Raw genomic sequence first — 25,909 nt, 5'->3', positions numbered from 1 at the left:
GCGAAGTAGGTACTGCTAGTGTCCTTATTTGAGACGGTAGCAACTTGAAATTTAGAGAAGTAAAGGTACTTTCTCAAGGTCACAGAGCTGGCAAGCACTGGATCCGGATTAAAACCCAGGCAGTCTGTCACCAGGGCTTATGTGATGCCACGTCATTCAGCCATTTTGATGTTGGATTTTCTCTTTTACTTACTTAAAAATTAGTCAACTATCTGTCCTTAGCAAGTATGTAAAAGAACAATCCATACTGCCTTCAATATACATTTATAATGGGCTTCTTTATGGAGGAAGTTACTCATGCTTCCTTTCACCTAAGTGAAAACTAAAGCTCAAGCAAGTTAGCAGCCTTGTGGGCTAGATCAACATTATTACCATTAACATCAGTTGCTGTTTTATTGAACACTTATAATGTTCCAGGCACCCTTCCCTATGTCATCTCATTTAATAACTAATTTTTAGTTTAGCCGAAGGTGAACCTTGTTTTCTGACTTCCACTCCATGACTCTCTGGATCACAATGATTTAAATCACTTAAAAACGTATTATCAAAGTCATTAGAACTCCAATGCAATTTGCAGAAAGGCCTGCCCAACTCTCTCATTTTCAGATCTGGGAACTGAGATTCTGAAAGGTTTAAGTGTCTTGTCCAAGGTTCAGTTGTCTAGTTGGAGCTGAAAGAGGCCTCCTGCATCCAGGTCCAGAGCCCTCGATGCTATATACAGCCAATCACCTTTACCGGATGCACATGCATGAAAAGGCATCGTGGCTCTTTTTAAATGCATTTACTTCATGGATATTAGTTGTTACTGCTCATGATTTATTATCCATGATGTGCTATGTCACAAATCATGCCCTGTAAGTCACACTTTTTAGCAACCCCCTCGAGGTTCCTTCCACGTTTACGCAGGTGGCGGCAGCAGCCGCCCCTTTGTGACTGGTTGACTAAGGGCCAGGGGGCCCTCAGACCGATCACGACAGCCAATCAAGGCTCGGAGCCACGGAGACGCACCAGTCGGAGGTTAGCAAAGCCTCAACAAGGGCCAATTGGGAGCTCGAAGCCAGGAAGAACGTGACTGTAGGACAGCGATCAATCAGAGGGGAGGAGCGGATCACCGACGTCCAATCAGCGGCTCTTAGACCCCGGTCGTGGGCGGTGCTGGCGTGAGGCCCGCCGGCCAGCCAATCAGCAGGCGAGCGGCTGTCAGCGCGAGTGTGGGGGGCGGCCGGGGGTGGGGCTTGCCCGCGCGTCGGAACTGTGGACACTGCGAAGAGCAAGGCTGGGTGAGAAGGGCTGAAGACCCGGGGGCGGGGGGGAGAGGGACAATGCGGGCTTGCACCCGGCCAGGGCGGGGGCTGGAGGCTGAGGCGCGCGAAGGTCCGGGCGGGGGCGCGCGGGGGTCCCAGAGGGGCGTGGGTGGCAGGGGCAGACTTAGGGGATGAGGCAGGATTGACCCTCAGAACTACAGGATGTGGCGGGGAGAGGTGTGGGCCGAAGTACCGGGCTGGGGAGGTGGCCCACAACGACCAGGTGGCTGAGGGAGGAGGGGACACTGTTGCCATGGCAACGCACGTGTGCAGTCTGGCGACCCTTTTCACCGCCTGAATGTGCGCACACCTTAAATCCGCCCCCTGACCACCTCCACCCTAAACGGCCTCCATCATCCTTTGCTCGCAGGCAGCTGGGCTGAGACCAAAAATAACCTACTTTAGCAGCCGCCTCTCCCCCTCTCCAGCCTAGTTACCCGCCCCCCCTTCCCTCCTGCTGTCTCTTCCGCTGGCAGAGGGATTAAGCTTGCCCTGGGGCCCTTGGTACAGCAGGCCTTTGCGGTTTGACCACCTGGGCCAGTTCGCAGCTAGCTTGGGGAATGGCCACAGCTGGGGGCCAGCGCAGCCGCCTCTTACTGGGGCCTGGCACCGTAGAGACGCTGCCGCCTGAGAGACCTGGGGTATCCCTCAGATTTTTTTAAGGCGTCCAATGCAGAGCCTTGTGCATAACAAGTACTCAGAGAATGCGGTGTGACTCAATGAATAAAGACCACAATGATAGCTTCCCATCCATGGATCAGCGCCGTCCAGTAGATCTATAAAGCAAACCGGATACGTAATTTTACCTTTTCTAAGTAGCTACGTTTTTTTAAAAGGTTCAGTTAATTTTAATATACTGTATGTAACCTGATATCAGAATATCAATATTAACTGAATATTAATGAATCAATATTAAATTCTTGGTGTCTAAAATTCCCTTTTTAATACAAGGCCTTCAAAATCTGGTGTGAACTTATACTTACTGCACATCTTATAGTTCAGACCGGGCACATTTCAAGTGCTCATTGGCCGCATTTAGCTGATGGCTACTGTATCAGACTGAGCAACCATAAGCATTTCTCATTTCATGTGGCTGAATCCATGAAACTCCTCAATATTCTTTGAAACTCTCTTCGGTGCAGGGAGCACTGCATGAGGCAACAAAAAACATGAGGCATGGTCTTTTTTTTTTTTAATGTTTATTTATTTTTGAGAGACAGACAGAGAACAAGCATAGTAGGGAGACATAGAATCTGAAGCAGGCTCTAGGCTCTGAGGCCGACGCAGGGCTCAAACCCACAAGGTGGGAACCAAAATCGGACACTCAACCAACTGAGCCATTCAGTTGCCCCATGGCATGGTCTTCTTTGTCAAGGAGCTTCCAGACCAGTTGAGAAATCAGACATCCAAAAATTAAGTTGAATTTTAAGTGGTAATGATGAAGGCAGTAGTAAAGATAACCAGGCAAACAAGATGGCTGATGACTTATCCTTGGGAATTTTAGGGAGGGATACTTTAGGCTCTTAGAGAAGAGGAGGACTTGCGTCTACTCTTGAAAGATAGGTAAGGTGTTTTGGTTGAGTGGAACTGACTATAACTTCTTTTATTTTTAGGGTTGAAAATTGGCAGTCCTGAGGCTTTCAGACCGAAAGAGACTTTTCTGTCTCACAATCTCCATCATGATTCATAGCCTTTTCTTGATCAACTCCTCTGGAGATATTTTCCTGGAAAAACATTGGAAAAGTGTGGTCAGCCGTTCTGTCTGTGATTACTTTTTTGAGGCGCAAGAGAGAGCTACTGAGGCAGAAAACGTACCTCCGGTTATCCCGACCCCTCACCACTATCTCTTAAGTGTTTACCGTCACAAGATCTTTTTTGTGGCTGTGATCCAGACAGAGGTCCCACCTCTGTTTGTCATTGAGTTCCTTCACCGAGTAGTGGACACGTTTCAGGTGCGTGGATGTGAGGAGGCTCATATGTGTAAATTATAAAGTGTCTGCATAGATCTGTTTCCATTGTACTCAGCTTCAATTAAGGAACTTTTTAAAAAAATCACAACTGACTTTGCTTACTTCCTCTCCCATCTGATAAGATCCTTGTTTCTGTTTATTGAACTGGCTGCATGTGAAATGCTACATTGAATACTTTTGAACCTGTTGCATAAGGAAGCCACTCTACTTGGTATGATTATATACAGTCATTTTAGTTTTAGAGATTGGAATTGCCCTACTTTTTATTCATAAATCAGAGGAATTTAGTTTTTTTTTCTTTTTTTAGTGGACTTGAGGCTAGCCATTGTTAACTGCATTGCTTTGAGTTGCATCAAAAAGTGATGCATGTGTAAAGATACGTATATTTTCGAGTGTTAGAAAAAGCTAAGTTGTCCTTGTTTCACTCTCCTTGGCAAGAGTAATTTGTGAAGCCAAACTCCATCTTGGGTTTGGGGTGCTTATTCAGTGTGTGAGTACTGGTGATGAGCTCTCATTGCAAACTAAGATTGGAAAATCTTCTGTTCCTCTAAGAATTTAAGTGACACATTTTACAAGACACAGTTTTCACTTCGAGTTTTTCTTTCAGGAATAGATTTGAAGATCTTGGGGAGCAGGGTACAGGGGAGGTATAAGTAAGTTATATCAAGATGTCAGCACTATTTATAGCACAGGATTTTAAGCTGCCCAGACTCTGGATTCAAACACGGGATCCTCCCTCTAAAAGAATTGCTCAAATTCTGTTATAGTCATTTGCTTAACTCAGACAATAAGTGAGAAGCAAGGGCCCTTTGGTTTAACTTCTGTGTCACGTGAGGTCTGGAGTTGGTCATATGAATACAGAAATTGTGGAATTAAGAGAATGATGACTCAGATATGACAATGAAATTAAAAAATAAGTCAAAGAGCCCTTTCATTTCCAGTCATATCTATCACATGTCTGGAAATTGAAAATATGTTTTATAATTTTTTTCCCACAAATGCTTTCTGGTAGTACTGTTCTGGGTTTCCAGTTCTCATATGGCATACCAGTTCCTTCCCACAGTGAAAACTTGAGAATTATAAACCCCGGTATGTGGAGGAACTAAAAGTAGAAGAACCCAGTAGTTATGACCTTAAACTACTCTAATTTGGGCCTTATTATGATTTCCACATATGATACTTTAACCCCATTCTAAGATTAACAGTCCCATTGGTGAAACCCAGCATTTGCTTCATCCTTCCATAGTAATATTATGTAATTTATTATGAGACAGGAAGTGAGAAAAGTTGTTTAATCTAGTTGAAACCACAGAGGACTTTGGGATAACAGTAAAGTCCCTAGTTTGGAAGTCTGGGACTTCAGAGCTTGTCATTTTTGAAGGATTTGTTAAAAGTAAATGGACATACCCTGATTTTAATGTCTTTTCTTTCTGGCTGCATTATTTGTTTAGTACTAGAATATGATGGAAGAGTTCCAGCTATAGAATTGCAAATAATATTGCTATAACAACTTGTCACACTCATAAGTCTTCTTTCCAACTGCTCAGTTCATATTTTGTCTGATTGATAAAATCTGGTGAGGTGTTTTATTTATTTTTCAAAATAAAACACTCTTGGGGAGGACATGTGTCTCCCCCCCCAAGTCCTCATTTTTAAAGAAGTCTTGTTTTAGAAACACATTCCTGACTCTTAGTGTCTTGGGTATTGGAATGTCTCTGATAATTGTTATTATCTGATGTAATTTAGATCACATGTAGAGTCTGTTCAGTTTTGGATGTCATGATTTTAGGAGCATATTGGAAAACTAGAGCATATCCAAAAAAATAGCAAGATGGTGAAATGATCTAGAAACCATACCATAGCATGAATAGTGGAAAGATCAAACAGGGTTTGGCTGGGAGAAAAAAAAAAAAATGAAGTGAAAGTTTGTAGCTGTCTTCAAATAGCTGTGGGGCTATTATGTAAATCTGTTCTGAAAGGCAGATCTAGAAAGCAAATTTCTGTTTAGCAAAAGAAAGAACTTTCGAATAATCAGAGCTTTCCATGAATAGAATGGGCTTTCTCAAAAGATGAATTTCCCTTCAGTGGATGAATTCAAGAAGGGTTATCTGACCATCTCAGAGGTCCTATAAAAGATATGACTGACCTTCCTAGAAGGGCCACGCCAAATGACTACAAGCATTTCTTTCTTTTTGCCATCATGCACCACGTTTTACAAAGTGTTTTTTTGTTTTATTTTNACCCACGGACCGTGAGATCATGACCTGAGCCAAAGTTGGACGCTTAACCGACTGAGCCACCCAGGTGCCCCTACGAAGTGTTTTGTAGTTTACAAAGCATTTTCACACATATTATCATTTAATCAATCATGCTTAGTTTTTATAACATCCCTGTGTGTCCAGTGGTATTGTCCTGATTATATTCTTAAAGAACTTGCCCTGAATCAGTTAGCATGATTTATTCTAGTAAGTGACAATAAGGTTACCACCCAGATCTTTTGATTTGGAATCCAGTGCTTTTTCCACGACCCAGATAATTTAGTATCTAAGTTTAGCCTGTGTTGGTAAAAAAACAAAGCATTCTTAGAATCCTAGCATCTTAGAGACTTTCTGCTGTGCTAGTTCATCTCCCTCATTTCATTTTATTTCCCTCTCCATTCTTATTTGCTGCATCAGTGTTAACAAATACGCAACAGAAAGGGTTAAGATTTTTGGGTCCAATCTGTGTCATATCAGTATTATTATTTTGCATAGTTCTTTCAAATTCTTGTTCCTAGGCACATATAATAGTTTAGGTTCTTTGAGCCTACCAAACCAGGCTGCTGAAGAGATCTAAGGTTATGCTTTGTTCCTTCATTGCAGAATAGTCCAGAAACACTGAGTAAATACACGGACAGGACTGGGTCCTTAGTTTTTAGGAAGATTCTTTCTCTTTGTTACAGGCCCTGAATGATATATATTCCGTGTATTATATTTTCATCAGGATTATTTTGGAGTCTGTTCAGAGCCAGTGATCAAAGACAATGTGGTTGTGGTTTATGAGGTACTGGAAGAGATGCTTGACAATGGGTTTCCACTGGCTACCGAGTCAAACATCCTCAAAGAACTGATAAAGCCTCCCACTATCCTTCGGACCGTTGTCAACACCATAACAGGTACGGAGAGAGGGGTGACCAAGCCCACCATCCTGGGCATGGCTTATTCCGGTGCGCTGCATTGTTCTGAGTGCTTGTCTTTGGGGATTGCAGATGGCCAGGTGCTTTAATTTTGCTCATTATAGTATATGATTATGAGCTGAAATATGTTTTCGTCACGCAGAAAATACCTTGATTCCAGTGACCGAATAAGGTATGCTCCTTCAGAAACCATTTCTTTCTCATTACGGAAGAAACGCATCATTATTAAAGAAATGCCAGAGATACAGAAAAGCACAAAGAACTTGAAAATAATCACACCACGGTTTTGACCTATTTTTTGTCTCTTCTAGACAGATGAATAATGAATAGATGTATAGATTTTTAAAAAACAACTCTTGTATATTTTTTAAAACTTACATCAATATTTTGTGAACATTATCTCATTATGATACATTTTCTTCTATATAATTTTTAGTGACTATAATTTTCTACCATATAGAATAGATCCTAAGTAATTTGTTCAGTCCATATTTTTGATGGTTCTGATTTTTTGTTCTTTTAAATAACAGGAAATTAACACCCTTATACTAAAATCTTTGTGAACATCTTCTTAGATTTGTTCTCAGCAATAGGAATGGAAGTACTAAATCAAAGGGCATGCACATTTTAAGGACTTTAATGTATCATGCCAAATTGCCCTCCAGAAAATGTATTCTTTCAGTAGCAGTTTCTGTGCACCCTAGCCAATCCTATTGTTAATTGTTTTCAAAACTTTGGCAGTTAATAGTTTAGTTATGTCTTATTTACACACTCATTTTTCTTTAAGTTTATATATTTTGAGACGGAGAGAGAGAGAATCCCAAGCAGCATCCATACTGTCAACACAGAACCCCTATGGGACTCAAACTAACAAACCATGAGATCATGACCTGAGCTGAGACCCTTAACTGACTGAGCCACGCAGGTGCCCCTATACACCCATTTTTTTTTATTACCAAAGAAGTTAAAACCCATTCGAGTATTTATTGACTGTTTTTTCTCTATCGTGATTTACCAACTGTGTCCTTTGCCCAGCTTTTCTTTTGCTGAAGTGTTTTTCTTTTTTCATACTAACTTACAAATTTTTTTTAATGTTTATTCATTTTTGAGAGAGAGAGCACGAGCAGGGGAGGGTCAGAGAGAGAGGGAGACACAGACTCTGAAGCAGGCTCCAGGTTCCAAACTGGCAGCACAGAGCCCAATATAGGGCTCGAACTCACGAACCGCAAGATTATGACCCTGAGCCCAACTGAGCCACCCAGGCACCCCTCATACTAATTTAAAAGAAGTCCTTTCATTTAAGGACATTAAACCATTATGTATATTTCAAGAGTACATGATAGTTTGTAGTTCTGTAGATTTTTGAATCGTGTGTTACAGATATTTTCTCACAATCTGTCTTTTAACATTCCCGTGGTGGTTTTGTTTAGCCACATTTAAAATTTTCTGACTTAGTCATATTAGTCATTCTGCTTCATTCAGGTTTTACATTGTGGGTCTTGCTTCACATTAAAAACAAGGGTCTGCATGGCATTTGACAAACTGATGGGAAAACTGATGGAAAAAAATTTTTTTTGTTTTTATTTTTTGAGGGAGAGAAAGAGCGTGGGTGCATGTGCCTGTACACAAGCTGGGGAAGAGCAGAGGGAGAGAATCTCAAGCAGGCACCATACTCAGTGCTGAGCCAGGATGTGGACACGGGGCCTGATCTCATAACTGTGAGATCGTGACCTGAGCTGAAATCAAGAGTTGGTTGCTTAACTGACTGAGCCACCCAGCCTCCCCATCCTGAAATATTTATATTTTTTAAGTATAAATACGCAAGGATACTGGGACAATTTTGAGAAAGTATTGCCAAGCATTGGATGGATTTTCCTTATCAACAACAAATATCAAGCTATATTAAGTTCATATAGTACAGGAGACAAAAACTCATACATAGATAGATAAGCTGTTAAAGGCAAGACAGTTTTGAAAATAAATACTTTTTAAAAAGAGCAAGAGAGAGGCACCTGGGTGGCTCAATCAGTTAAGCGTCTGACTCTTAGTTTTGGCTCAGGTCATGATCTCATGGTTTGTGGGTTCAAGCCCAGTGTAGGGCTCCTGCTGATGGTACGGGCCTACTTTGGATTTTCTTTCCCTCTCTCTCTTGTCCCTTCCCAGCTTGTACACTCACTGCACTCATGCTCTCTCTCTCTTTCTCCCCCTCTCTCTCAAAAATAAACTTAAAAAAAAGTAAGAGAGAAAATGTGTTCTATCAGATATAAGATATAATTGTATATCTTTTATACAATTTTATATCTTTTATAGATATATCAAAAAGATTGATTTTTTTAAAAACATTGGCCCAGTAATAGACAGATAGATGACTGAGATAAGGTTGAAAGTTCAGAAACAGACCCAAATTTATAGGAATTTGGTATAAATAGATGTCATATATATCAAATCAATGGGTCAGGGGCCAATTGTTAATGATACTGTATTAGGACAGTCAGCTTTGCTATAGAACAAAATGAAGTCCTTCCCTACTCATTCTGTACAGTAAATTCCAGCAAAGAGTTAAACACAAACCTTGTAATTGTTAAAAGAAAACACAGGGGAGTGTCTTTTTGATCTCAGAGAAGGGAAGGTCTTTTTTAAAAAGTGTATTTTCTCTGGTTCTTTTATGGTTTTACTTTTGGATTTAATTGGTTAATCCATTTGGAAATTATCTTGGTGTACAGTATCAAGTAAGGCACTGTTTCTTTCTCCAGCATTGTCTACCAGTTTTCCTAGCCCCATAACTTATCCTTTCTCCCTGTTTAAAAATGATATTTTTATCTTGTGCTAAGTCATTATGGATTATTGGTCTGTTTTTAGGTGTTCCTGCCTTTTTGTACTGCTTTAATTATTATTTTTTTTATGTTTGTTTGCTTTTTGAGAGACTGAGACAGAGCATGAGCAGGGGAAGGGCAGAAAGAGAAGGAGACACAGAATCTGAAGCGGGCTCCAGGCTCTGAGCTGTCAGCACAGAGCCCGACACAGGGCTCCATCTCACAAACTGTGAGATCATGACCTGAGCCGAAGTCTGACTTAACTGACTGAGCCACCCAGGAGCCCCGTACTGCTTTAATTATTACAGCTTATTGACATGTTTTAATATACGGTGCCTCTTTTTAAGAAAACACATTTGTTGAGTTTTTCAATATTCTGGATTCATTTAACTCTTAAACTCTTTGTTAGTGCCTGAATCATTTATAAATACTATGGAGTCATTTATCTGAATCTCTTTTAAATCTAGAAAAAGGTACCTGAGCTGAGAGTCATTTTGAAAAGCTGAAATGTTTTATAAACATGCTGAATATATGTGTGTATTTAATATTTCTTTCTTTAGATTAAAAGATCCAGGTTACAAAAGAAGGAAAAGATTTTAAGTTAGTTATAATATTTCAGAATTTCAGTATAGAATCTTTGAATTAAACATTTTTTTGATGTTTGTGGGAGGAAAAAACAATTGATTTGCAACTCTTAGAGAAAGATCTAATTTGTATTCTTTTCCAAAGATTTAGTATATATTAGTTGTAGTAAAATGTGTACATTTTAATACCTAGCAGAAATGTACCTAAGAACATACCTTAAACTAGAATACTGTTTTTACCCATGAAAATTTTATATCAATATGTAGATTACCATCCCTACTAAAAGCCAATACATTATTTAAGCTACAAGCTATTGTGAAATTTGAGAGACCAAGTTCAGGTTTCTTTCAAAACCAAAATATGATATCTGTTTCGCAAGTAACTTTTTTAACCTTCATTCTGGTCGAGGAAGCAGACCAGATGGCAACAAGTTTTTAACATAGCCTAGGCTACCCATATAGAAGTTGGGAAACTCTTATCTTTTTTTTAATTCTTCAACTGAGTGCATGAAGAGTGGGAGCATAGAACTCCTAGGGAAGTGTTCTGTGATTATTAGGTAACTCGTTACATCTAATCAAAATGGATTTAAATTACAGTAATATTCATTATCTTAGGAAGCACCAATGTGGGTGATCAGCTTCCTACTGGGCAGCTGTCAGTGGTGCCCTGGCGACGGACTGGAGTGAAATACACTAACAATGAGGCCTATTTTGATGTGATCGAAGAGATTGATGCCATCATTGATAAATCAGGTAGGTGCTTTTAATCTGTTTTGAGAACTAGAAAGTAGAAAGATGGCATGCCTGGGTGGTTCAGTCGGTTAAGCGTCTGACTTCAGCTTAGGTCATGATCTCATGATTTGTGAGTTCGAGCCCTGCTTTAGCTCTGGACTGACCGCTCAGAGCCTGAGACTTGCTTCAGATTCTGTGTCTCCCTCTCTCTCTGCCCCTCCTCTGCTTACACTCTGTCTCTCTCTCAAAAATAAACATTAAAAACTTTTTTTGAAAGTAGAAAGAGTGCCCTTCATATAATGCTTGCTAGTATCAGAATTATCCCCCATTCAAGATCATTCATTTTAACTTAGGGCTTACCTGTGTCAGGCACTGTGCTAGGTTTTGGGAATAGACTTAAATATAACGCAGATGACACGATCATATATATAGAAATGCCTAAATACGCAACAAAAACTCTTAGAACTAATAAACAAATTCTGTAAAGATGCAGGGTACACAATCAACATACAAAAAACACTTCTAAATACAATGAACCATTCTAAAAGAAAATTAAGAAAACAGTCCCATTTACAATAGCAACAAAAAGAAGAAAATAGTTAGGAATAAACTTAACCAAACTTGTACTCTGAAAATTATAAAACATTGATGAAGAAAAATTAAAGAAGACACAAATAAGTGGAAAGACATCCTATGTTCATGGATTGCAAGAATTAATATTATTAAAATGTCCAAGCTACCCAAAGTGATCTACGGATTCAGTGTAATCACCATCAAAATCCCAATGGCATTCTTTACAGAAACAGAAAAACAGTCCTAAAATTCATATGGAACCACAGAAGACCCCAAATAGCCAAAGCAATCTTGAGCAAGAACAAAGCTGGAGACATCGTACTTCCTGATTTCAAAATATATTACAAAACTACGTAAATGAAACAGTATTATACTGACATAACAATAGACACATAGACCATTGAAACAGAGAGCTCAGAAATAAATGGGCTTCCTGAGTGGCTCAGTTGGTTAAGTGTCCACTCTTGATTTTGGCTTAGGTCATGATCTAATGGTTCATGAGATTGAGCCTGCGCATCAGGCTCCACACAGAGCATGGAGCCTGGGATGCTCTGTCTCCCTCTCTCAGTCTGCCTATCCCCCACTTGTGCTCTCTTTCAAAATAAATAAACATCCAAAGAATATCTTTTAGGGGCTCCTGGTGGCTCAGTTGGTTGAGTGCTCGACTTCAGCTCAGGTCATGATCTCATAGTTGATGAGGTCGAGCCCCACGTTGGGCTCTGTGCTGACAGCTCAGAGCTTGGAGCTTGCTTTGGATTCTGTGTGTCCCTCTCTCTCTGCCCCTCCCCTGTTCATGCTCTGTCTTTCTAAAAAATAAACATTAAAAATTTTTTTAATTAAAAAAAGAAAAAGAATTGGCTAGCCTTTGGAAGGGGCAGTCTTAAAAAAAAAAAACCTTTTAAAAAAGGAAAGATTTGAAGATCAACTGATCTTCAATAGGAGAGCCAAGATTATACCATGGGGAAAGGCTGGTCTCTTCATTAAATAATGTAGGGAAAACTGAATATCAATATGTGGAAGAATAAAACTAGACTCTTATCTCACACCAAAAAAAAAATTCAACTCAAAATGGATTAAAGACTTAAATGTAAGATGTGAAATCATAAAACTACTAGAAGAAAACAGGGAAAATGCTTCTTTTTTGGGGGTGGGGTGGGGGAAAGCTTCTTGACACTTGTCTGGGCAATGATTTTTTTTTTTTTGATTTGACACCAAACAAAGGCAACAAAAAGCAAAAATAGACAAAAACTAAAAAGTTTCTGCACAAAAAAAACAGTCAACAGAGTGAGAAAACAACCTGTTAGAGAAAATATTTGCAAACCATATATCTGATAAAGGGTCGGTAGCCAAAATGTATAAGGAACACACAGAACTCATAAACAAAAAAAAACAAATAACCTGATTAAAAAGTGGGCAAAGAACCTGAATAGACATTTATCAAAAGAAGACATACTGATGGCCAGTCAATGTATAAAAAGGTGCTCAGCATCACTAATTATTAGGGAAATGCAAATCAAAACTACAATGGATATCACCTCATAGTAGTTATAATGGCTAATATCAAAATGGCAAATGATAAGTGTTGTAGGGAAAAGGAAACCCTAGTACACTGTTGGTGGGAATATACATTGATACAGTCATGGAAAACTGTCAAAAAATAAAAAATAGAACTACTTTGTGATCCAACAATCCCATTTCTGGATGTATCCAAAGGAAATGAAAGAATTACTTGAAGAGGTATCTGCACAACCATGTTCACTGCAGCATTATTCACAATAGCCAATCTAAATGTCTTTTGATGGATGAATGGATAAAGAAAATGTGAGATAGACACACATACAGGCATATTATTCAGCCACAGGAAGAGAAGGAAATTCTGCCATTTACAACATGGATAAAGCTGGAGGACAGTATGCTAAATGAAATAAACCAGAGAGAGAAAGACAGGCAATGCATGGTCTCACTTATCTGTAGAATCTAAAATAGTCAAACTCATGGCAGCAGAGGGTAGAATGGTGGTTACTAGGGCGAGGGAGTGGGGAAAGTGGGGAGATAATTGGTCAAAGGGTACAGAGTTTCAGTTATGCAAGACGAGTAAGTTCTGGAAATGTAATGCACAGCACAGTGACTATAGTTAATAATACTGCATTTTATACTTTACTCAGCTTTATTGAGGTATTACGAACAAATGAAATTGTAAGATATTTAAAATGTATATTGTAGTGATTTGCTGTATGTATACATTTCAAAGGACTCCAGTTAAATTTAACACATCCATCATCTCATCATAATATGTATTGTAAACTTGAAATTTGCTAATTGATATGTTAATTAGCTTGTTTGCAGTGATCATTTCATAATGTATATGTATATCAGAATATCAAGTTGTATATCTTGAGTATATACAATTTTTATTTGTTAATCACACCACAGTAAGGCTGGAAAAGGCAATTAAAAATAGTATGATACAGACCAATGCTTGTTGGTGTTATAGGTCTTATCCTCTTGAATAAAAAAAGTAGCAAACGAATCTCTTTTAGATTTCCTTTTGAATGTATAGGACTCCCAAATCTGATGGCAGAACTGAAATTGTAATCACTAAAATTTAGGGAGCCTTCTCTTCTATCTATTTTGGATTAGAAGAATATCTCCTAGAGCTTAGAAATTTGTAGAAAGTTCTCTTCGCAGTAGTGAACTCATTCATTCCACAAAGGCTTATTGAAAGCCTGTTATATTGTAACACAGTGCTGACTGGTGGATATCTGATGATGAACAAGATATAGTGAAAGAATATTCCAGGTAGGCACAGCCCCCTCCTCATTGAGAATCTTTGCTGACAATAGTGTAATAATAATAATGACAGTGGTGTGTAATGGGAGGTATCACTGCTGTGAGGATGTCATACATGAGAATTATGTGCAGAAAGAAAAGGCTAAGGATCTCTGGAAATGAGCAAAGGAAGAAGAAATGAATTCCTTCACCACAAATGAAAGACAACAAATATATATTTGAAAATGAGATATAGAAATTTTCAAAATGGAAAGGAAACCTAGTAATTAAATTATTGAATAGCGACTTATAATATCCCCATCCCAAACAATATAGGGCAACAACAATTCTTTGTTAATAATGAATAAAGGTATGTCATGTACAGGGTCAGCTGGTAGTCACTCAGCATAGAGGGGTTCTACATCTTTCCCCTGTCGAGCCTTGTTATGTAAACGTGGGTGGTGGCCACTGGCTTTGGGTTCAGTGATGATTTCAACATTTTTTGAGTAATAATTTCTAAATTCTGCAGCAAAGTCTTTTCAAAACCTTAATTCTGAATTGTGTTCAATACACAAAATTCGGGACCTCTTTGTGACCTGCCTTTATTGTAGCTATTGTTATTGACAGTGATCATGATTATGATGTTATTTTGTTGTTGACAATGATGAGGTTGTACAAACAAAGGAGACAAAAGAGGCCGGAAAGACAGAAAGGTAAAGTTTCTGGTTGCAGAAACTTATTTAGAGTCTAGTGAGGGAGGGAGGGAGGGAGGGAGGGAGAGGTAAAAAGGCAGAATATAGGAGATGTATCCCACCCAACCAGAGCAAAGTATAAAGAGAGCTGGTAGTGTTTATGCTTAATCAGTAGAATGAATAGAAGTTATTAAGACCTACAGGGATTTGGGAGCAAAGTAGGTACAAACACTTTAAGGTGAGTAAAACATTGTTGGGAAATAAAGTAGTTCAGTATGAATGCATTGAGAGGCATTAAAAATAATAATAAAGAAAGTAATGAGGCTTTAAAATGAAGTAGACATAGGAACTTTTCATATTAGCCAAAAGTTGGGAATAACCTAGATGTCCACCAGTAATAAAAAGGATACATAAATTTCAATACAGACCCATAAGGGAGTACTGTGTAGTAATGAAAAAGAATTAATAGTCCATATACCCAACAACATGGAATGAATCTTACATTGTTGAGTAAAATAGTAAGATGCATAAGATTATATGTAGTTATATACATTTATATGAAGTTTGAAAACAAGTACAGCTTCATCAAAGGTAACAGAAGTCAGGGGGCACCTGGGTGGCTCAGTCAGTTGAGCGTCCAACTTTGGCTCAGCTTCATGATCTCACAGTTTGTGAGTTCGAGCCCCATGTTGGGCTCCGTGGTGACAGTTCAGAGCCTAGAGGCTGTTTTGGATTCTGTGTCTCCTTTTCTCTCTGCCCCTCCCTCACTTGTGCTCTGTCTCTCAAAAATAAAGAAATGTAAAAACAGTTTTTTTAAAAAGATAAGTCAGAATTTAAGGGATGCATATTAACTGGGATGGGGATGCAAGAGCAACATGCTGGGATGCTAAGAAGGTTCCTCATCCGAAGTTATTTACTGTGGAGGAGGGAAAGGCAGTATTACCACATACGACCCTCAATCCCCAGCCTCCCATCATCTTTTCTTCCCCTGTATGTATCTGTCCATATGGCTGACTTTTGACATGTATATTTTTATATCATGTGAATTGAAAAAAAATTTTTAACATTTATTTATTTTTGAGAGACAGAAAAAGACAGCATGAGCAGGGGAGGGGCCGAGAGAGAGGGAGATGCAGAATCCAAAGCAGGTTCCAGGCTCTGAGCTGTTAGCACAGAGCCTGACACAGGGCTTGAACTCACAAACTGCTAGATCATGCTCTGAACTGAAGTCGGATGCTCAAACGACTGAGCCACCTAAGTGCCCCACATCATGTAAATTCCTAATCAGCTTGTCTTGTTTAGACTGTATTCATTCTTATATCTGACATTCTTGTAACTACTGTGTGATCAATAAGATTCCAAGAAGAAATTCTGCTTTTTTTACAAAAAAAAAAAAATGTGGAGAGGGGTGACATATATTCTACATTAATGGGTGGTCAGTCTATAGGATCTTTAAAACAAGTATATTTTTAACAATTAAGGTGAAGAAAGTCACAACTAAAAAGAGGGAAAGAAGTTTCTGCATCTTGATGCGGGTGGTATTTGCATGGGGTGTATACATATTTAAAAATGATTGAGTTGTACATTTAAGATTTTTGCATTTAAGTAGAAGTTTTCCCACAATAAAAAAAGGTACACAACAACAACGTGATAGCTAGGTCATGATGAGCCTCGCATGCCATTTTAATGAGAATGATTTGGAGCAATTGAAGAGGTTTTTTTTTTTTTTTAAGTTTGTTTATTTTGCGAGAGAGAATGAGAAGGGGAAGGGGGGCGGAGAGAGAGAGAGAGAGAGAGAGAATCCCAAGCAGGCTCCACACTGTCAGCACAGAGCCCAATGCGGGGCTCAAACCCACAAACTGTGGGATCTTGACCTGAGCTGAAATCAAGAGTCATGATTTCAACTGAGCCACCCAGGCACCACCACAATTGAAGAGTTTTAAGTTGGGGAGTGACTTGATCAGATTTGTAGTTGAAAACTATCAGTCTAGTTGCAATATGAAGAATGGCTTCAAGTGGGGTATGACTGAAGGCAGGGAAAGCAAGAGGCTGCTGGCTGAAGTCCAGGCACAAAATATAGATTCCATAATGGTGGTGAAGAAGGAGAGGAATGAACAGATGTAAGAGATAGAAGTCAGAAAAGAGAGGAATTGATAATTGATTGGATATGAGCACTGAAGAAGTATAATTACTCAAAGGTGCGTGTATGTTTCTGGCTCAAGCGGCAAGATAGATGGAAGGAATAAAGAAGGAAAATAGGGCGCTCCTGTGTGGCTCAGTCTGTTGAGTGTCTGACTTTAGCTCAAGTCATGATCTCACAGTTCCTGAGTTCAAGCTCCACATCGGGCTCTGTGCTGACAGCTCAGAGCCTGCAGCCTGCTTCAGATTCTGTGTCTCCCTCTCCCTGCCCCTCCCGTACTCATGCTCTGTCTCTCTTTCTCAAAAATAAATCAACATTAAAAATTTTTTCAAAAAAAAAAAGAAGGAAAATAAGAGAGCAGATTGAGGAGTGGAGCTGATGAGCTCACTTTTTGATGTGTAGGGTCTGAAGTGCCTCTGTGACGTGCAAATAGAGCTGTCTAGTTTAGCAGGAGTGAGACTGTGAACTGGAAAAAAGATTAGGATATAATTGGCCATTAATGACCATGGAAGCCTTGGGAAGTAGGTGAAGCAACTCAAGGAGACCATGTTGAGTGAAAGAGAAGTTCAGAATTGTGAAAACACATGGGCATGCAAAAGATGTACAAAGAAAGAGAAGCCCGCAGAAAGCACAGAGGAAGAGGAGCTAGAAAAACAGAAAGCTGGCGAGGTTAGGAGAAAAGAGGGTTGTACAAAGGAAGAAGTAGCCAGCACTGGCATGCTGCACTGCTCCTGTAGGTTACAGGCCGAAAGTGCCCACGTGAGTGAGCAGCAAAGCTCATTGGTGACCTTAGAGAGAGCAGGTTCTGCCATGGCACTTTCTGAACCATTGGTTATATGACATCCTGTTTGATTCTGGGACTAGAATGAACACTTCTTTAAGCTAATAACTGTCTCTTTAATCCCCATTGCTTGCTATATCCTAGTATCTCATACTTGATATGATTCCATGTTTGGAAGGATGGACCAATGGATTGGGTAGATGGACAGAAGGAAAGAAGAAAGGGAAGGAGGGAGGGAGGGAGAAGAAAAAAGAAAGGAACAGAGAAAGTTAAAGAAAGTGGTAGGGAGGAAGTAAGTTGGTTGGGAAGGACAGAGAAGTATCGGAAAACTTCTTACTTTCTCTTTGTTTTGTTCCTGTCTCAGGTTCCACAATTACTGCCGAGATCCAGGGAGTGATTGACGCCTGTGTCAAGCTGACCGGAATGCCAGACCTTACACTTTCCTTCATGGTAAAATCCTGAACCACAGGTTCAGATCTTGGGGTGGGAAATCAACTGCTTCTGGGAAGACAGTGATGAGAATAGAACGGAACAATAAGAAATAAGGACAGCCACAAAGTTTGTATCAGGCTTGAATTTTCTGTAAGTAGCTGCAGTGTGTGTGTGTGTGTGTGTGTNGTAGGGTGTGTGTGTGTGTGTGTGTGTGTGTGTGTGTGTGTGTGTGTGTGTGTGTGTGTGTGAGTGTGTGAATAAAAACATCTGAATGACTTTCCTAAAAGAACTGTGGGTGTTTAATCCCTACTCCTTGCTCTTCCTTGCCTGCACCTGCAGAACCCCAGGCTGCTGGATGATGTCAGCTTCCATCCTTGTGTCCGTTTCAAGCGCTGGGAATCTGAGCGTATCCTCTCCTTCATCCCTCCTGACGGAAACTTCCGCCTGCTCTCTTACCATGTCAGTGCACAGAAGTAAGCAGCCCTTATCATTAAGAACAGAATCTGTGTATATGTATATATGTGGAAACAGTATCCATAGTGATTAAGGACCCAGGCTCTTGAGTTACCAGGGTTCAAATTCCGGCTTCTGTACTTACTAATCGGGTAACCTCAGGTGAGTTGCTTAACCTTTCTGTGTCTGTTTTCTTATCTGTAAGTGGAAAATGAAGAAAGTACCTTGTTCGAGAATTAAATAAAACAATCTAAATAGTGCTTAAGAGAAAGTTAGTGCTCATTAAGTTTGCTGCTGCTATTTTTGTGGTTGTTATATGTCTAAACAAGAACATTTTTTTTTCTCAGATTGGAATCTGAGTCCACCTATATTCAGTCCCCATCCCAAAAGAGCATTAAATTATGCTATGAAAAACTATAAAAGGCAGTCAAGTTCAAAAGGTCTTGAACATTCTCTTTAATGTCTTGTCTAAGAACTTTTATTTTTAAAAATGTTTTGTTATTTTTCTGAGAGAGAGCATGCAAGCAGGGGAGGGGTCGGACGGAGAATCTGAAGTAGGCTCTGTACTGACAAGCTGACAGCACAGAGCCCGATGCGGGGCTTGAACACAGGAACCGTGAGATCATGACCTGTACCAAAGTGGATGCTCAACTGACTGAGCCACCCAGGTGCCCCTGTCTTGTCTAGGGACTTTAGAAGGTGTGTAGTAGAAGTATGCACATTGAAGAGAGCCATGACACCTCACAGTCACCAATACCTTCCTGTGTGCTTTGGAATAAATAATTTAGGAAAATATCTGTGTGCTTGAGAGCAAAGACTCTGGATTCAGTCGGCCTGCACTTAAATCCCATCTTCAGTACTTATGGTATATGACCTTGGGCAAATTACTTAATCTTTGTGAAGTATAAGGACATCATATTTATCTATAAAGTCAGGACAGTAGCAGTACCTACTTCCTACTTATCAGACAAGGTAATGGAGTGAAAGCATTTAGCATAGTACTGGCATACAGGAGTGTTTAATAGATGTTAAGAACTGTTACTGCTTTGGTATTAGTCTGTGATTTCTGTTTCCTGTTCTGTCCTATAGTGATAACCCACCGTACCTCATAGGGTTTTTGTGAGGAGCAGAGAAAGCCAGGTAAAGGCACTCCCAAGATAGTATCAAAGGTCCATGAGGTATGCCTGTTACTCCCAAGTACAAATAATTATTGGTCACATGTCATAGAGTAAAACACAGAAATAATGGTGACTCCTCACTTTGATTTGTAACCCCTTTCTCATAGTAGTAGGCTTAGGATACTCTTTGATTTTTGTTACATTATTCAGAGTCATTGGAAGAGTTAGTTTATTTACAGTAAGACAGCATCTTAGCTTTACAAAAAGAAGAAAATTAAAGATTACTGGGTTTTTCCTGTGCTTATTTTTTTAATATAAGGAGAAAAGAAGTAGTTAAGGAAGGAAAAGCTGTCAATGAGAAAAAAAAAGCGCTTAGGATAAAATGAGGAAATGTTGCCATATTTTCCAGTATAGCAATGGAATTGGTTTTTTGTCTCTCTTTTCCAGTCTGGTGGCAATTCCAGTGTATGTCAAACATAACATCAGTTTCCGGGATAGTAGTTCACTTGGACGCTTTGAAATAACGGTGGGACCGAAGCAGACTATGGGGAAGACCATAGAGGGAGTGATTGTCACCAGCCAGATGCCCAAAGGGGTCCTGAATATGAGCCTGACTCCATCTCAGGGGACACATACATTTGACCCAGTTACCAAGGTAGGAGGAGAATATGCAGGAGGTTTTGAATTGCTGATGCTAAATAGAAGTCACTCTGCAGGAGCTCACCGCTATACTCTCCACCTTGTTGAAGGGGGAGCTTGACCAGCGGGACATTGTTTTTTCCTGGAGATAATTTACAGTGACAGCTAGTTTTCTCTACTGAAGACCACTGTAGGGGCTGCTTGTAATACTGTGAACAGATGCCCTGAGGTTAGAGCTCAACCTCCTCAAAGGATGGCTTCCACCATAACTTCTTTCTTTTCCTTTGAAGATGCTGTCTTGGGATGTAGGAAAGATAAATCCCCAAAAGCTGCCAAGTTTGAAGGGGACCATGAGTCTTCAGGCTGGAGCTTCCAAACCAGATGAGAACCCCACGATTAACCTGCAGTTTAAGATCCAGCAGCTGGCCATTTCTGGTAAGTGACTCTAGGCTTCAGTGGCTTGATGAGAACAGAAGTGGCTTTCTCCCGTAGGGACACAGACATCACAAAGCCTTCTGCTGACTCCGTGTTTACAGAGTTTGGTTTCATTACCTGATAGGTAATCTGGAGTAAAATCTTTTCTAGAATTTCTGGGGGGGAAATTTATAATCCTGACTTCTAAGTTGGCTTAAAGGACCTGACCAAAAATATCTAAGACACAGTTGAAACAGTGTAGGTGGACGGAGTGTTCCCGAGCAGGTGTTGAGTCATCCTAGGGTTGTCGGTTTGGGGTTGCAAGGTTTTTAGCATGGGAAGACTTCTACGTTCTCAGCTGGTCACTGAAAAGAATAATTTCCCCTCCTTTCCTCTCCTTTCCTCCAGTTTCAGAAGACTTTCGTACTTGCTTTTATTACCATGTGGAACCCAAGTCAGCCCACTGTCGTCTACACCTGTCTTAGGATGATGATGAGAGTAATAGTTACCACGGACTGGGCACTTACTATGTGCCAGGCAGTGTTTTAAGCCTTTGTCATCTATTATTTAATCCTTAGAACAACCATGTAAGATAGATGGGAGATGACTTCAGCCTTATATGAAGTTCCTATTTTTCTTTACCAATAAAACTTGTCTAATTAGCTTGTCACTAAGGCTAAGTGATTAGCATTCACTTAAATTAGAAACTCTTTCATCATAAATGTTAGAGCCCTATACGGTATAAAATGTGCTCCGCTTAGTACAGTGAGGATATTTAGGAAGCACTCATGCATTTATTAGTGCATTCATTGAGTTATATTTTATTTCATTATTCATTAATTTTATTAATTCATGTATTCTGTCCAGTAGGTGGAGAAAAACATAGAGTGGTCTTATTTTTTCCTTATCCTCCTTTCATCTACATATAACTTTCTGCCCTTCCCCTTTATTTTTTTTTTTTTTAAGTTTTTTTTTTTTTTATGAATCAGTGTGTGGACCAGGAGTGAAAACTCTGTGAGCTTCAGAAAAGTGAAATAAATAAGGGACAATTGTTATTATTTTCCTGGTTCACTGTTACGGTCTCTATCCCACCGATCTCTGAATTGAAATTAATTTAGACAGATATGCTCCATGCTTCTTTTGAATAATGCTCGTTTTCCTTCCAGGACTCAAGGTGAATCGTCTGGATATGTATGGAGAAAAGTACAAACCCTTTAAGGGCATAAAATACATGACCAAAGCTGGAAAATTCCAAGTTCGAACCTGAAGGGCGAGTTTTGCAAAAAGAACATTCACGAACGCTTTTTCATTTCTTACTTGTCTAAAAGTAAAAAATATCAGCCTGTCTCCTAGGTCAGTATCCCCTTCTGGACCCACCCGCTCCCTTTTTTCCTTAGCCTGCAGTGCCGTGGAGCTAATCAAGGGAGACAAGGGTCGCCAGGGAGAACCGGACAGAACTGAAACACAATCAGCACCAACTCAGTTCTGAGAGAAGAGATGTGTGACCGAGGGTAGAGATACCTAATGCCATATTTAACTATTTTTAACGTGGTTACCACAGAAAAGGACTAGCCTTTGTTACTTGCTTGGCTTTACTTCTGTAAAGCCAATGAATGACTTCTGTTGTTTAAGGTGGAGAGAAAGATAAGAAAGAAGGAAAGAACGCTTGGAATAAAATGAATGCTAGTCAAGGAAAGGCCAGCGAAGGGTCTGACCTTCGAGGGAGAAGAAGGGAAGCAGTAGTAAAGACTTGCGAGCACACACACTCAGGTGCTCAGGCGAGAGTGGGAGGAAGAGCAGTCAAGCCCCACAGGAAGAAGGGTTGGAAAGAATAGAGTTGACTTGGTTTCTTTCTGATCCCTCTGCTTTGATATACATATAAAAAATCACCAGTACTGCTAGAAATGAACTGGAAACTTCTTAAATTCGAGTCTACTAATGACATGGAAAACCCCAGTAGAATCAGATTTTCCCGTGAAGACTGCCGACATCTGGCTGGTTTTCAGATGCTAACTACTGTTTGCCTTTAGCGCTTGGCCTGTCTTCTGCAGTGAGAAGGTGCCCTGCCCTCTTCCTGGTGAGGTGCCGGAAACGCCCCTTCCCCTAACCCAGTACAGTTCTACTCACGTCACAGAATTCACCAGCCTTTTCCCTGTTGCACAAGGACAGTTTCAGAAAAGCCAATCCCATAATCCCCAGGGCAGCTAGAGTCTGTGTGTCACAGTATTGAAGTGTAGGTGGCCAACTCATTCCTCACGAAGTACGTGACAGCTGTACCCCAGTGACTCCCTGTTCCCTCTTGTCAGTGCTGGACTGGTGCCGGAGTCTAAGCCTTGCGGTCTGAAACTTTTCCATCAGCAACCCTAAGGGAAAAGAATGCTTACCATCCAGGGGCAAGGTTCATCCTGGAAGCTTCTCAGTAATGTTTATTTCCTTGGAGTCTTCTGTGCTGGACTGTAATAGATTTATCAGCGGGATATACCTACCAACCCATCTTTGTTCGCGGCAAAAAGAAATTCCCTAAACCTTTGAATAAAACCTGATGTTGAAGGAAGATGAGCCATGTTGGTCATGTGTAACCCAGTTTAAGAAACATGGCAACTGGGGGGGGGTGGTGCCTCAGACTTTCCCAGTGGGTAATTTTTATTCTAGTTCAATATATGTATTACCCATTTAAATATTTATATAAAAGACAGGTTTTTCAGTTATTGTTGATATAGCTTAAGGAGTGATACCGTGCTCTGCTTCATGCATGGGGAGAAATGAAGACCTAAACTCTTCAAACCCTGTAATTTTTCTCTCCAGCCCTGTTTCCAAATACTTAAGTAATTTTGTTTTGCTGATTTTATCTCCCTACTTCCTGGACTTGTTTTTGCTGCAGAGTAACGTTGCTCTGTGGTTTTCCTCTGGGATAAATTGTGTTATATACAAACAGATGTGTTTCATACTCCATCCCTCCAGAATTTTCCCGAACTACTATGTCCTATACACACCCCTGGCACGGTAGGGGAAACATCTCTGCCTCTGTGATCCCAGAATACTTGGAATTACTTCTCCTGAGGGCTCCGAAGGATTTTAAGGGTTCCTAGGTCATAGGAAACAACCAGTGTTGGTCTCTGGATATTTTTAGGTTTACCTGTCCAGCTGTTCTATTTCCTCCGGGACAGCTCACCCTAATTTCAAGGGAAGAACTTGAGGAGAAATAAAGTATCTAGGGTATGGGACCTGCGGGCCTTGGTGTATGAAGTAGCATGTCACCTGTGTAGCAGCCCCCCGGAGCCCAGTGGAGAAGTCCACTGCCACCACCCAGCGGTGTGTTAACATAAGTTGTGCAGGGTGTCTTGATTGAACTGTTCAATTCTGTAACACGTGTCTAACATGTGTGGAAGTATCTCCTGTGCTTAAACCTTAATAAAGTTGAGCTTTACCAGTCCTCTGTGTCCTAAGTGTTCTGTTACTGGAACTAACAGTAGTGCTCTGCCAGGCAGGCCTCGGTAGAAGCAGTAAGAAATAGAGTGGCTTGGGGGAGGATCTTATGACTTCTGTCTCTTCAACCAGCAGGCCTAAAGCCGTACATTGTAGTGTGATTCTCTAGTTACCTCTGGAGATACGGGATGTTGGTATTAATGTCAGTTTTAAGGTTGTAAGAGCAAAGGTTGAGATCACAGTTTTCCTGAGTGTCAAAAAGACAAAACCATTCAAGCTGCTGATGGCTATTCTAGTGCTTTCTCTACTCTCTTGATCTTCTTAGGTTGGTCAGTTCAGGCATGAAACCGGGCTTCAAGGTCCTGCATCTTTTTTTTTTTTTAAAATCCATTTTAGAGAGCGTGAGTTGGGGAGAGGGGCAGAGAGAGAATCTCAAGCAGGCTCCACACTCCAAGCAGAGCCTGATGCAGGGCTCGATCCCACGACACTGGGGGAACTCATGACCTGAGGCGAAATCAAGAGGTGGATGCTCACCTGGCTAGCCACCTAGGCGTCCCAGGTCCTAGACATCTTACTTGTGATAGGGATTTCTTGGAAGGTAAGTCATTGACAGTCTTTGTAAAGCATGGACACTGGTCATTATCCCATATCTGTACTGATACCCTTCTGTGAATCCCGCCTGGCCACGAGGAGGACTTCTTTCTGTTTACAAACCACAGTAGTTGGTGTTTATTAATACTCCAGCCTGCCTGTCTTAGTCGTTAACACATCTTCCCCCTTGGTCTGGCCGTTGTGGTTGCGCCATGGTGTGACCAGGTGAATTTTGTAAAACTTGTACTTTCCTCTGTGGCCAGTAGGTGGTGACACCGTGCTAGGATGGGATTAATTTTTTTAATTGTTAGAATTTTAAACAGGGAATTGAATTTGAAACTTTTTTTTTTCTTTCATAGTTTATTGTCAAGTTGGTTTCCATATAACACCCAGTGCTTTTCCCAACAAGTGCCCTCCTCCATGTCCATTACCCCCCTTTCCCTCTACCCCACCCCCACCAGCCCTCAATTTGTTCTCAGTATTCAAGAGTCTCTCATGGTTTGCCTCCCTCCCTCTCCCCAACTATTTTTCCCCTTCTTCTCCCCCATCATCCTCTGTTAAGTTTCTCCTGTTCCACTTAGGAGTGAAAACGTATGGTATCTGTCCTTCTCTGCCTGACTTATTTTGCTTAGCATAACACCCTCAGGTTCCATCCATGTTGCTACACATGGCCAGATTTCATTCTTTCTCATTGCCATGTGGTATTCCATTGTATAGATAAACCACATCTTTTTTTTTTTAATTTTTTAATGTTTTATTTATCTCTGAGAGAGAGAGAGAGACAGTGTGATCGGGGGAGGGTCAGAGAGAGAGGGAGACACAGAATCTGAAGCAGGCTCCAGGCTCTGAGCTAGCTGTCAGCACAGAGCCCGACGCGGGGCTCGAACCCATGAACTGAGATCATGACCTGAGCCGAAGTCGGACGCTTAACCGACTGAGCCACCCAGGCGCCCCAATAAACCACATCCTCTTGATCCATTCGTCCGTTGATGGACACTTAGGCTCTTTCCATGTTTTGGCTATTGTTGAGAGTGCTGCTATGAACATTGGGGTACATGTGCCCCTATGCATCAGCACTCCTGTATCCATGGGTAAATTCCTAGCAGTGCTATTGCTGGGTCGTAGGGGAGTTGTATTGTTAATTTTTTGAGGAACCTCCACACTGTTTTCCAGAGGGGCTGCACCAGTTTACATTCCCACCGACAGTGTAGGAGGGTGCCCGTTTCTCCACATCCTCGCCAGCATCTAGAGTCTCCTGCTTTGTTCATTTTAGCAACTCTGGCTGGTGTGAGGTGGTATCTCA

General features: G+C 40.6%; 1 protein-coding gene across 1 annotated transcript; it reads left to right on the top strand.

The window, feature by feature from the left end:
• The first annotated feature begins 1,223 nt into the window (after window positions 1–1,223).
• AP3M2 (adaptor related protein complex 3 subunit mu 2) lies at window positions 1,224–24,022 on the top strand. Its single transcript, XM_077773101.1, has 9 exons — window positions 1,224–1,280; window positions 2,918–3,256; window positions 6,257–6,428; window positions 10,462–10,599; window positions 17,898–17,983; window positions 18,305–18,438; window positions 19,984–20,191; window positions 20,466–20,610; window positions 21,756–24,022. Exons 2-9 carry the CDS (start codon window positions 2,984–2,986, stop codon window positions 21,854–21,856), a joined length of 1,257 nt encoding a protein of 418 aa, XP_077629227.1. The 5' UTR covers window positions 1,224–1,280; window positions 2,918–2,983; the 3' UTR covers window positions 21,857–24,022.
• Window positions 24,023–25,909: the final 1,887 nt, after the last annotated feature.

Source organism: Crocuta crocuta, unplaced genomic scaffold (assembly GCF_008692635.1).
Source record: "Crocuta crocuta isolate KB4526 unplaced genomic scaffold, BGI_CrCroc_1.0 scaffold177, whole genome shotgun sequence".
In the NCBI taxonomy this organism is placed as follows: Eukaryota; Metazoa; Chordata; class Mammalia; order Carnivora; family Hyaenidae; genus Crocuta; species Crocuta crocuta.
This window is presented reverse-complemented; position numbering and strand designations above follow the sequence as displayed.